General features: G+C 44.9%; 1 protein-coding gene across 9 annotated transcripts in view; it reads right to left on the bottom strand.

Annotated features, from left to right (window-relative positions):
• Positions 1 to 422: 422 nt before the first annotated feature.
• The window catches only part of DOK2 (docking protein 2), an 83333-nt gene continuing 71093 nt past the window's right edge, over positions 423 to 12662 (bottom strand). For all 9 annotated transcript variants that reach the window (XM_056571105.1, XM_056571106.1, XM_056571101.1 and 6 more), the window contains 3 exons: positions 6749 to 6848; positions 3563 to 3735; positions 423 to 1796 (listed from right to left, as the gene is read on the bottom strand). In XM_056571105.1, coding sequence (XP_056427080.1) covers positions 1143 to 1796; positions 3563 to 3735; positions 6749 to 6848 — 927 coding nt within the window. In that variant the 3' untranslated portion in view covers positions 423 to 1142. The remainder of the gene's footprint in view (positions 1797 to 3562; positions 3736 to 6748; positions 6849 to 12662) is intronic.

The raw sequence follows: 12662 nt of genomic DNA, 5'->3' as shown, positions 1-12662 counted from the left end.
GGAGCCAATTATGGATTGATTTACATTGCAATTAACAGTGGATATTGGTCATGTTCTGTACAGATGGACCTTAGACCCTCAAATGATGCCCTTTGGTGGGCTCAATGAAGCCTAATGTAACAGTGAACATTCAAGGTTTTGTAATGTACTGTACAGCTTTAGTCATTGGGTGTGGATTATCTCACTGTCCAAGCTAAAAATATCTATCTGGAAATCAAATCATTAAAAGGGGTACTCCACTGCCCCAGAGTTCGGAACATTTTGTTCCGAACGCTTGGAGCAGGTGGCGGAGGGTCGTGACGTCATGGCCACGTTCCTCATGACTTCACACCACCCCCCTCAATGCAAGTCTATGGGAGGGGGCGTGGCGGCCACCACGCCCCCTCCCATAGACTTGCATTGAGGGTGTGTGGTGTGATGTCACGTGGGGCATGGCCGTGACATCATGACCCCCAGCTGACCGCATCCAGTGTTCTAAACGAACACCGGGTGCTGGGGTTCCAGCGGCAGAGCCCCCGTGATCAGACATCTTATCCCCTATCCTTTAGATAGGGGATAAGATTTCTAGGGGTGGACTACCTCTTTAACGAGATCCAGCTGGTGTATGGATTCTTACAGGCAATGCTCCATGAGTAAAAGAGATTTTGTCCTTTTTTAGTACAGAGTAGGTGATTGGGTGGACTGGTGAGTTGCCTTTGATGTAGTTCTTGGGAGCGTGTATTGGGAGGGGTTTGGTTTTATTTGAGGAGATTCAACTGGTGTACGGAGTCTATCAGGAAATGTGTAAGGAGAAAGAGTATGCAAATTTGCATTCCTCTAGAAAGAAGAAAACTCTCTTTAGTGCCACCTATTGGTAGCTATCCTGTAAGTCAAAGTCCAACCCATTAAAGAGACTTCAGTAATGAAAGCACAAATAATAAGAGGATGTAAGCTCAATCCAGCCAGTCTCTTGTTTTGAAGATAGTCCAGTTATGTTATAGTACAGTACGTGAAGGTCACCCAATAAATCGTGTAGCAACAATCAAATTTATGAGCAAAAAGGTCTGTGCACAAATTTTCGTACCTAACACTTTTTTTTAGTTTTTGAAACTTCAGTAGTATGGGTGGAAAGTAGGGTCTATAAAATATTTGGAGAAAGATCTTCAGCTCTCCTTTGCCCCCCGTAATGTAATATTGTCATATTCCCTTTCCTTGGTACCCTTTGCTCCCCACTCTTCCTCCTCTTCTTTCCCCTCCACTTGACAGGTCTTTCCTGCTCCCCTGGGCACTGCATAATCATCCCATCCTGGTAAATATGGATATTCATACCCAATCTCATGGGCATCAGTGGCTTGACTTTTCCAAGCATCCACCCTGATTCCTTCAGGCTCATCATACACTGGAGCAAGTTCTGGCTCATCGTAAATATGCTCAGGTTTGCGAAACTTTCTTGTTTTTGCCTGTGGGGGAACATTTGGTCCGAGAAGACCTCCGAAGCCTGTAGCCAAAAGATTTTGTGCCACTTTATCAAAAGGCACGGCATATTCACTCTCGGGAATGGGTTGGTTGGCAAGTGTATTGTTCTTGGGAAGAGTTGACTGTGTAGGGACCCCCGCTAGAGAAGCAGATCGGACTGGTTGACGTGGTAGATTGAAGCCATCCTCGTGATGCTGTTCATGGACAGCTGGGGAATCAATGTGACTTGCTTTAATGGCAGCTTCAATGGACTGGAAAATGTGACTTCCATGGGATGTTTCGAACTCAAAGTTGCCTTCTCCTGAAGCACAACGCCGGCCAGCTTCAAAAGAAAACATGGTCTGTTGGTAGAAGGGGATTAGAAGTATTAATATAAGTCTCTGACCATGGAGGAAGCAGGTATAATAATATTGTAAACTACTAGATGTTCTCAGTATGTGTATACAGTTATTTTAATGTTCAGCAAGATATAATGTATATGATTTCCACTCCGCTGACCTCAGCGTTCGGAACATTTTGTTCTGAACACTGGGTGCGGGCTTCGATAGTTGCACCACGCCCCCTCAATGCAATTCTATGGGAGGGGGCTTGGCGGCTGCCACGCCCCCTCCCATAGACTTGCATTGAAGGGGCGTGGCGTGACATCACAAGGGATGTGGCCGTGACGTCACGACGCCCACACCCAGCATTGGGGCAGTGAAGTACCACTTTAAGAATGGCTCTTTGCCTGGCTATCTCAACTTCCCATGGTGATAATGCTGCACACTATTTTAGTATAGAGTTTAGTGTGTCAACTGTATTCTGTTAAAAGGGTATCAAAAGATGCAAAGATATGCCCTAGCTATAGGATAGGGGATAACTAGCTGATCGTGGGGGTCTGACCTTTAGGAACCTTTATAAATCATGAGAACAGATGTCTATTGTCTGCCAAGTGAATGGAGACTCAGTGTACATGCTCGGCCAACGCTCTATTATCTATTTATGGGACTTCCCAAAATTGCCGAGTGCTAAAGTCAGCAATGTTCGGAAACCCAACTAAGAGAAAATTAGTGATGGCCGACCATGTGTACTACCACTCTATTCACTCGGTAGACTATTGACCTACATTCTAATGATCGGTGGGGGCCCCATAAATCAGAATGTTTACACTTGTGATAACCCCTTTAACTCAAAGCTCCCCCTTTAGTCCTGCCATCCTAATACCCATCAGATCTACTGCTGATCTTTACTTCTTGGTCCCATCTTGACACACAATAAATGTGAGTTTATCTAATCAGGGGCTGAGGTGAGTCACCACTATGGCCAATGATTGACATTTTTAGTCATTTCATGTGTGTTCTAAATGGGACCACAAACTGGAAATCAGCTGTTGAAAGGGTCGCAGTGGGGGAATGAGATGAGTAATGCTCATTTGGTAAATATTTTTTCTCAAAGGAAAACCCATTAACTTTATATAAATCCAAGAACACTTGGAACCATCATCTAAGCCCCCCCCCCCTTCCACCCATATTCATCAAAGCTAAGAGCCACTAACAAAGTGGTCTTTGGACCTGGTCAATAAATGTATTACATAAATGCTTATTCATCTGAGCTACTGCCAAGGAAATGTATGACTGGCTGCAGCTACCTATGACAAGGTTTCTAGAATTCAGAATTTCCGCTTGTGGAATTCCGCTTTTAGATTTCCGTCTCAAATCAAAGCCCATAGACTTCTATGGGATTCCGCACTCTCATTCACACTTCTGAATTTCCGCTTGCGCTTGCAGAAGTGTGGATGGGAGTGCGGAATCCCATAGAAGTCTATGGGCTTTGATTTGAGGCAGAATTCCGCAATCGGAAATTCTGCCGTGTGAATAGACCCTTACAGTGGTGGTGGTGGGGGGGCTAAATCTAAACACTCGGCGATCAACTGATCGCAGGGACAGCTTAAACCATTTCAGGGTTCCACCTCTAACACAGATCCACCAACACAAGCAAAGCATTTCTCTTGTCTTCCTGTCAATTATGTTCTTGAAGGACATTACAGTCATCCTTTTCTTGGTATACTGATCACAGAAAGCATTTTCATATCCCTTTAGGAAGAACAGCATAGAATGGACGGCATTACCTTGTCTCTTCCAAACCTCCTGAGATATGGATAAGGCCAGCTGAAGAGCACATTTCCCGTTTGGCGATCTCTCAGAGAAAGACATTTGTCTTCAGCTACAAGCGTGTACATACCGGAGAGACCACAGCGAGATGAAGCTTCTGTCTGCCTCACCCTCACTGCAAACTGGCCACCTACGGACAAGAAGCCACATTAACCTCACACAAACATTTTCAGCAAAAGTTTTTTTTTGAGGTGTTGTGTTCAAGAATGATGCAAAGTCTATTTTTCCAGGTTTTGGTTAGAGTATAGGCAAGAATAAGTCCGTCATGGGAAAATGTGCCATATCACATGGACACGTTTTGTATTACCATATATACTCGAGTATAAGCCGAGTTTTTCAGCACGATTTTTCGTGCTGAAAACACCTCCCTCGGCTTATACTCAATTGAACTCTCCGCCTGTCAATCACTTCTCAGTGGTCTTCAACCTGCGGACCTCCAGATGTTGCAAAACTACAACTCCCAGCATGCCCGGACAGCCATCGGCTGTCCGGGCATGCTGGGAGTTGTAGTTTTGAAACCTCTGGAGGTCTGCAGGTTGAAGACCACTGCGGCCTTCCTCATCATCCAGACCCCCCCCCCCCTTTAGTTTTCTACTCACCTCCCCTCAGTGGGAAGGAAGGGTGAGCTGGTCCTAGGCATCTATACTGCAGGGACCGTCCGGTGGGGAGGGTTAGTCGTTCCGGGCTTTCCATTTTCACCGGGGGGGCCCTCTTCTCCGCGCTCCGGGCCCAGCCCCAGACTAGTGACGTTGCCTTGACGATGACGCACAGGGACGCGCATGCATGTCCCTGTGCGTCGTCGTCAAGGCAACGCCACTAGTCCGGGGCAGGCCCGGAGCGGGGAGAAGAGGGCCCCCGGTAAAAATGGACAGCCCCCAATGACTAACCCTCCCCACCGGATGGTCCCTGCAGCATAGATGGCCCGGACCAGCTCACCCTTCCTTCCCACCGAGGGGAGGTGAGTAGAAAACGATGGCTGTCCGGGCATGCTGGGAGTTGGAGGTCCGCAGGTTGAAGACCACTGATGAAGGGATTAACAGGCGGTGATGATGAAGGGGGGGGGATGATGACGGGGGTCTGGATGATGACATGGGGGGGATGATGTATTTCCCACCCTAGGCTTATATTCCAGTCAATAACTTTTCCTGGGGCTTTGGGGTGAAATTAGGAGCCTTGGCTTATATTCGGGTCGGCTTATACTCGAGTATATACGGTACCTGTTTTGCTTGGCTCAATCTCTTAATGAAGAATTCTAAATAATGAATGTGTATTTTTGATAAAGTTCCAGTATAATTCATATCCCTATGCACAATGCCTACACTTGCATAAGTCCCAGTAACCATTGGAGAGCATTGGCTTATTTGTTGAAATGTTTTTGGACTATGTGAAGTTAAAAAAAAAAAAAGTATCCCTGTAACCAGTTTGACACAGATTCAGAGATATAAATTAAAGCTTCTGAGCTGCAGCTGCTCTGAAAAGCAGAAAGAAGCAGAGGAACTGGAAGAGGTGAGTATCTAAACATCTGGTCTTTGGTTTGTAAAGGGGTAAACTGGGGTCTACCCCTGGTTTGGGCATTATTTTTAAGAAATCTGGTCTGGGTCTGTGATAATTTAGTTACTCTGGGCTAGGCTTGTGTTCTTAAATGGGTACTCCAGAGTAAATATATATATATATATATATATATATATATATATATTCTCAAATCAACTGATGATGGAAAATTATACAGATTTGTAAACTACTTTTATTTGAAAATTTTATTCCTTCCAGTACTTTTCAGCTGCTGTATGCTTCACAGGAAATTGTATGGTTCTTTATTGTCCAAACACCGGAACTGTCTGACTGTGTCAGGAACTGTCCGGAGCAGGAGAGATTTGCTATGGGGATTTGCCCCTGCTCTGGACAGTTCCTGACATGGACAGAAGTGTCAGCAGAGAGCACTGTGGTCAGAATGGAAAGAACTACACAACTTCCTGTGGAGCATACAGCAGCTGATAAGTACTGGAAGGATTAAGATTATTAAATAGAAGAAATTTACAAATCTGTTTATCTTTCTGCCACCAATTGATTTAAATACATTTTTTTTTTATCTCCTGACTATCCCATTTAGAGAGTCTGGGGACTGCATTATTTTAAGGGTCTGGTCAAAGATCTCTACTTTTAAGGAGTCAGGAGTCTGTCATTTCAAGGAGGTCTGGTCTGGGGTCTGTATTTTTAGGTGGTCTTTTTTGGGATATGAGGAGGTCTGTAAATGGTAAATTAGGATCTATTTTTGGGCCTATGAACAAGAAAACTTCTGGTCTGAAGTCTGGAAACAGCTCATCTAGTTTGGGGTCTTTAATAGTATAGGGGTCTGGTCTATATTTATTTTTGTAGGGGGTATTTTTTTTCCATCCAGGATCTGAGTTACTTTAATGGGCCTGGACTCTGTATTTTTCAAAGATTCAGAAGTTTATACTTTTTAGGATGGTCTTGTCTAGGGTTTGTATTTATTTAGGGAAACTGTATTTATTTTACAGTCTTGTATGGTGTCCATACTTTTTAGAGGGTCTGGGTCAATACTTAATTAGTCAGTCTTTTTAGTTTTTTTTTTAGGGTCTATGGAATCTGTACAGTAGATATCCCTTCTCAAAAAATGGCATCAGGCCATATTTATTTAAACTGCATTAGTGCCCAATGAGTCCTATGAGCACTATTCTCTGTTACGATATGTTCTGTTTGCTTTTGTGATTTTTATTTTTTTAAATAATAATAATATGAAAAAAATGTATTGGTGCAGAGCCTCTTTTAATCTGGACATTGTCCTTGTACATCTGAGACAGAAGGAAAATACAGCATAGTTCAGCTTCTGCTAAACCACCCATCTCATGCCCAATAATGATGCCATCCTCTGTTACACCCCGCCGTGCCTCATCTGCAGATGCAATGTCTATACTCCGCTTATTACGAGCTCCCAGCACAGCATTTCCTTCCACACCTGCTGAACGCCACCTTGTCATCTCCAGCTCAAAGATCTTCACTACCACATCAAATGATTCTCGTACTCACTAGTTTCCTATGTATGTAAAATAATGCACCTTCTCCTGTCTTCTGACCTGTTTCTATCTCCTCACATAATGACGTGACCTGGTGTCTGTCCTCACCTGCTGAAGCCTCCTTGCTGGTGCCGTATAGAGTATTCTCTTGTAGTTGGAGAGATGGAATGAGCGGCTGGCTGCCTGTCCTCTCCAAGGTGCGGCGCTCCTGAGCACAAACAGAAAGCTTAGTAAATATTGTACACTGAGAGGGACGTTCCATCTATAGCCAAACATTGTATGGTCGAATGAAATCTATTGTTTTCTGTTATGTGTCATTTCAGGTTGGGGATTGGATCACTGGAGTAATCCTGGAGATAATTGGAGCCGAGGTCCAGGAAAATCACTGGGACCACTGTAAAGCAGGGGCAATGAACGAAAACTGAAAGGATAGCAGATGGGAGGCATCACTGCATGGCAGTTCCAGGTCACTGTGGTGGCCCAGTATGGGAGTTGTTACCCTTTACCCTTGCTGCTCTGTCAGGTAGCCTCCCTGCAGTGTCCTTTGGGCCACCATTTCACCCCCCGCATCTGTTCTACTGTAATTGTATATTATCCTCTATGCTTTGTATCTTTAACAAAGGTTAACATGTGATCATCAGTTGTCATGTGAGTTGTCATGTGATTGTTACTCAGAAGGTATGAGTGACCAGGTGACCTAAGGGTGACCAATGTGACCCCACCAGAGTCTCCCCCATAAAAGCCCTGGGATGAGTCTCTTCTCTCTCTTAGTTCCTGCTTAGCTGAGTTGCAGTAAGGTCAAGTCCTAGGTGTGTGTCTGGAGTCCAGAGGAGGCCAAAGTCTACCACGCAGCCACGGATCCACAAGCCAACTACTCCCCAGGTCCAAGTCAGAACCTGGTAAGCTACAAACAGGGTATGGTCAGTCTCAGTCAAGTCAGTCCAAGTCAGCTTGTCTCAAGTCAGCGTGGCCTACATCAAATTGTCCCAGTCCACCATAAGTCCCAGCAAGCCCTGAGGTCTCTGAAGTCACTGGTCACCTCTTTGGGCCTAGCCAAGCTGTATAGACTGTTAGATCTATCTGACTCAGTAAAGCTGCCGTTGTTCCATAACTTGGTGTCGAAGTCATTATTTGCCCAGCCCGGGATCCAGCGGTATTCCTTCAGGGTTGGTGTAGAGGATAAACCACGCCCTGGCATCACAAACACAAGGGGTTAATGCCATCTGCCCCTCGGGTAATTCCATCTGCACTCATTACACCCTCACCACATCACGTTATATGTATATTTGTAATCGACAAAATGTGTATAATTTGGTTGAAAAAATTTTCTCTCTGCAGCTATTGTCTGTGCAGAGACAAAATACAGGAAGTGAGGGTGGACAAGCAGGGCTCTGTACACTGAGGACAAGCAGGGCTCTGTACACTGAGGACAAGCAGGGCTCTGTACACTGAGGACAAGCAGGGCTCTGTACACTGAGGACAAGCAGGGCTCTGTACACTGAGGACAAGCAGGGCTCTGTACACTGAGGACAAGCAGGGCTCTGTACACTGAGGACAAGCAGGGCTCTGTACACTGAGGAAAAGCGGGGCTCTGTACACTGAGGACAAGCAGGGCTCTGTACACTGAGGACAAGCAGGGCTCTGTACACTGAGGACAAGCAGGGCTCTGTACACTGAGGACAAGCAGGACTCTGTACACTGAGGACAAGCAGGGCTCTGTGCTTTGAGGACAAGCAGGGCTCCGTACACTGAGAGCAAGCAGGGTTCTGTACAGTGAGGACAAGCAGGGCTCTGTACACTGAGAACAAGCAGGGTTCTGTGCACTGAGGACAAGCAGGGCTCTGTGCATTGAGAACAAGCAGAGCTCTGTACACTGAGGACCAGCAAGGCTCTGTACACTGACGACCAGCAGGGCTCTGTACACTGAGGACAATCGGGGCTCTGTACACTGAGGACAAGCAGGGCTCTGTGCACTGAGGACAAGCAGAGCTCTGTACACTGAGGACAAGCAGGGCTCTGTGCTCTGAGGGCAAGCAGGGCTCTGTACACTGAGGACAAGCAGGGCTCTGTACGCTGAAGACAAGCAGGGCTCTGTACACTGAGGACAAGCAGGGCTCTGTGCACTGAGCACAAAGCTGCCGTTGTTCCATAACTTGGTGTCGAAGTCATTATTTGCCCAGCCCGGGATCCAGCGGTATTCCTTCAGGGTTGGTGTAGAGGATAAACCACGCCCTGGCATCACAAACACAAGGGGTTAATGCCATCTGCCCCTCGGGTAATTCCATCTGCACTCATTACACCCTCACCACATCACGTTATATGTATATTTGTAATCGACAAAATGTGTATAATTTGGTTGAAAAAATTTTCTCTCTGCAGCTATTGTCTGTGCAGAGACAAAATACAGGAAGTGAGGGTGGACAAGCAGGGCTCTGTACACTGAGGACAAGCAGGGCTCTGTACACTGAGGACAAGCAGGGCTCTGTACACTGAGGACAAGCAGGGCTCTGTACACTGAGGACAAGCAGGGCTCTGTACACTGAGGACAAGCAGGGCTCTGTACACTGAGGACAAGCAGGGCTCTGTACACTGAGGACAAGCAGGGCTCTGTACACTGAGGAAAAGCGGGGCTCTGTACACTGAGGACAAGCAGGGCTCTGTACACTGAGGACAAGCAGGGCTCTGTACACTGAGGACAAGCAGGGCTCTGTACACTGAGGACAAGCAGGACTCTGTACACTGAGGACAAGCAGGGCTCTGTGCTTTGAGGACAAGCAGGGCTCCGTACACTGAGAGCAAGCAGGGTTCTGTACAGTGAGGACAAGCAGGGCTCTGTACACTGAGAACAAGCAGGGTTCTGTGCACTGAGGACAAGCAGGGCTCTGTGCATTGAGAACAAGCAGAGCTCTGTACACTGAGGACCAGCAAGGCTCTGTACACTGACGACCAGCAGGGCTCTGTACACTGAGGACAATCGGGGCTCTGTACACTGAGGACAAGCAGGGCTCTGTGCACTGAGGACAAGCAGAGCTCTGTACACTGAGGACAAGCAGGGCTCTGTGCTCTGAGGGCAAGCAGGGCTCTGTACACTGAGGACAAGCAGGGCTCTGTACGCTGAAGACAAGCAGGGCTCTGTACACTGAGGACAAGCAGGGCTCTGTGCACTGAGGACAAGCAGGGCTCTGTACACTGAGGACAAGCATGGCTCTGTACACTGAGGACAAGCAGGGCTCTGTGCACTGAGCCTCTATGACATGCTCCACAGAGCCCTGCTTGTCCTGCCCTTATACTTGTAACTGTATTTTGTCTCAGCCAAGACTGACCCAATAGCTGCAGGAAACCAAAAATATACACTTTTTTTTTTTAACCAATGTATATTACAAATATAAATATAATGTTATTATCTACATTATATAAAAAGTTTTTGCAAATGACACTGGCCATTTAAATAAATTAGGGTATCACCCACTATGGAATGAATGAACGGGGCATCCTCCCTATAGCAGCCACATAGCAGCTGTGATCATCGCTATCATGGGTTCCCACCTAGGGGAAAGGTGTCTCAGAAAGAATGTAAACTAACATGGAAGCCCCAGTCCAACATATTTATAAAACAATAAACATTTCTCCCAGTCTAAGGCTGCTTTGACACTATAAAATTCATCCTTTTTAAAGATCCGTCTGATCTTCCGTCATGAAACCCTGCAAATCAGCCGTTAAAGGGCCGTTAGAAAATCCCATTATAGTCTATGGGATTTTTACATTATCCGTTTTAATCCATTATAGTCCATTATTAATAACGGACGTTATTTTGTGATGGGAGAATGAATGGAAGAAATAGTGCATGCACTATTTCTCACATTACCATCTTCCATTACAAAATAACGTCCGTTATTAATAATGGACTATAATGGATTAAAACGGATAATGTAAAAATCCCATAGACTATAATGGGATTTTCTAACGGCCGTTTTGCAGGGTTTTCATGACGGAACATCAGATGGATCTTTAAAACTGATGAATTTTATAGTGTCAAAGCAGCCTAAGGCCACTTACAATGGTCCCATGGCAATAAGTGGCCTAGCACCTTTCTTAAAAGGCTCATAGGCAGCCAGTACCCTTTGTCAATGTGCAAAAAAATTTTTGGCATTTTTGGAGATGTAAAAAGATGTAAACAGATTTTGAATTTCAGCAGTAAGCAGGGTGCTCCCATTTAAAACAATTGGAACAATCCGAGCAGAATTTCTCCGCTTGGAAATTCTGTAGTGTGAAAGCATCCGAACTAGTTTTAGACTAACCATATGATAGCCCAAACCTGTGTTAGGCAATGCCAGTACAAATATAACGAGAACCATCTTATTAAAGGGTATCCAGCAACTAACTTCCTTTTAAAAATTGGTCAGGGAGGGGATGACCACGGAGCTCCGGTCCCTGCTGTACGTGACTTCTGAGGTTGGTGACGTGACATCACAAGTCTACTCATCCAAGCAGCGGCTATAGTGATTTGCCACCTCAGCTGCTGATTGGTTGAGCGGATGTGTGACATCACATCCCCAAACCCAGAAACGCCGAACAGCAAAGACCGGAGCTCCATTATACCGACGGTGGTGCAGGAGCGAAGAAGGTAAGAGAGCATTCTTTTTTTTTTTCCTTACCATTCCCTGACTAGTTTTTAAAAAGAAGCTAATTGCCGGACTACCCCTTTAAGTCAGTTTTGCTTATAAATCCTTTTTATTTTAAATGATCTAATGTTGTTTTTATTTTGCAATTTTTATGGTTATGGGAAAAGACACTAAAAGTGCTTATATTGATTCAGTTTACATGCTGTGACTATGCTCCAAGTATGCACTTTATAAAAATGTCATTTTTACTATGTAGCCAAATGCAATATAGTCATTGATCTGATATGAGAAAAATGCTATATACAGTGGGGATCAAAAGTTTGGGCACCCCAGGTAAAAATTAGTATTAATGTGCATAAAGAAGCCAAGGAAAGATGGAAAAATCTCCAAAAGGCAGCAAAATACAGATTAGACATTCTTATAATATGTCAACAAAAGTTAGATTTTATTTCCATCATTTACACTTTCAAAATAACAGAAAACAAAAAAATGGCGTCTGCAAAAGTTTGGGCACCCTGTAGAGTTAATATCTTGTACTGCCCCCTTTGGCAAGTATCACAGCTTGTAAACGCTTTTTGTAGCCAGCCAAGAGTCTTTCAATTCTTGTTTGAGGTGTCTTTGCCCATTCTTCCTTACAAAAGTCTTCCAGTTCTTTGAGATTTCTGGGCTGTCTGTCACGCACTGCTCTTTTAAGGTCTGTCCATAGATTTTCAATTATGTTGAGGTCAGGAGATTGTGAAGGCCATGGCAAAACCTTTAGTTTACTCCTCTTGATGTAATCCCCCGTGGATTTTGAGGTGTGTTTAGGATCATTATCCATTTGTAGAAGCCATCCTCTCTTTAACCTCAGCTTTTTCACAGATGGCATCAAGTTAGCATCCAAAATTTGCTGAAATTTTATTGAATCCATTTTTCCTTCTACTCACGAGATGTTCCCTGTGCCACTGGCTGCAATACAACCCCAAAGCATGATTGATCCACCCTATGCTTAACAGTTGGACAGAGGTTCTTTTCATTAAATTCTGTTCCCCTTCTTCTCCAAACGTACTTTTGCTCATTCCGGCCAAAAAGTTCAATTTAACCTCATTGGTCCACAGAACTTGTTTCCAAAATGCATCAGGCTTGTCTATATGTTCATTTGCAAAGTTCACACGCTGATTTTTGTGGTGAGGACGTAGAAGAGGTTTTCTTCTGATGACTCTTCCATGAAGACCATATTTGTACAAGTATCTCTTTATAGTGGAATAGTGTACCACAACTCCAGTGTCTACCAGATCTTTCTGGAGGGATTGTGTAGTCAAACGTGGGTTTTAAATAGTTTTTCTCACAATCCTGCAAGCTGTTCTGTCTGATCTTTTTCTTGGTCTTCCGGATCTTGCTTTAACTTCCACTGTTCCTGA

The sequence above is a fragment of the Hyla sarda genome, chromosome 4 (genome assembly GCF_029499605.1).
Source record: "Hyla sarda isolate aHylSar1 chromosome 4, aHylSar1.hap1, whole genome shotgun sequence".
Taxonomy (NCBI): Eukaryota; Metazoa; Chordata; class Amphibia; order Anura; family Hylidae; genus Hyla; species Hyla sarda.
The sequence above is the reverse complement of the archived record's forward strand: the minus strand, read 5'-3'. Positions and strand labels throughout refer to the sequence as shown.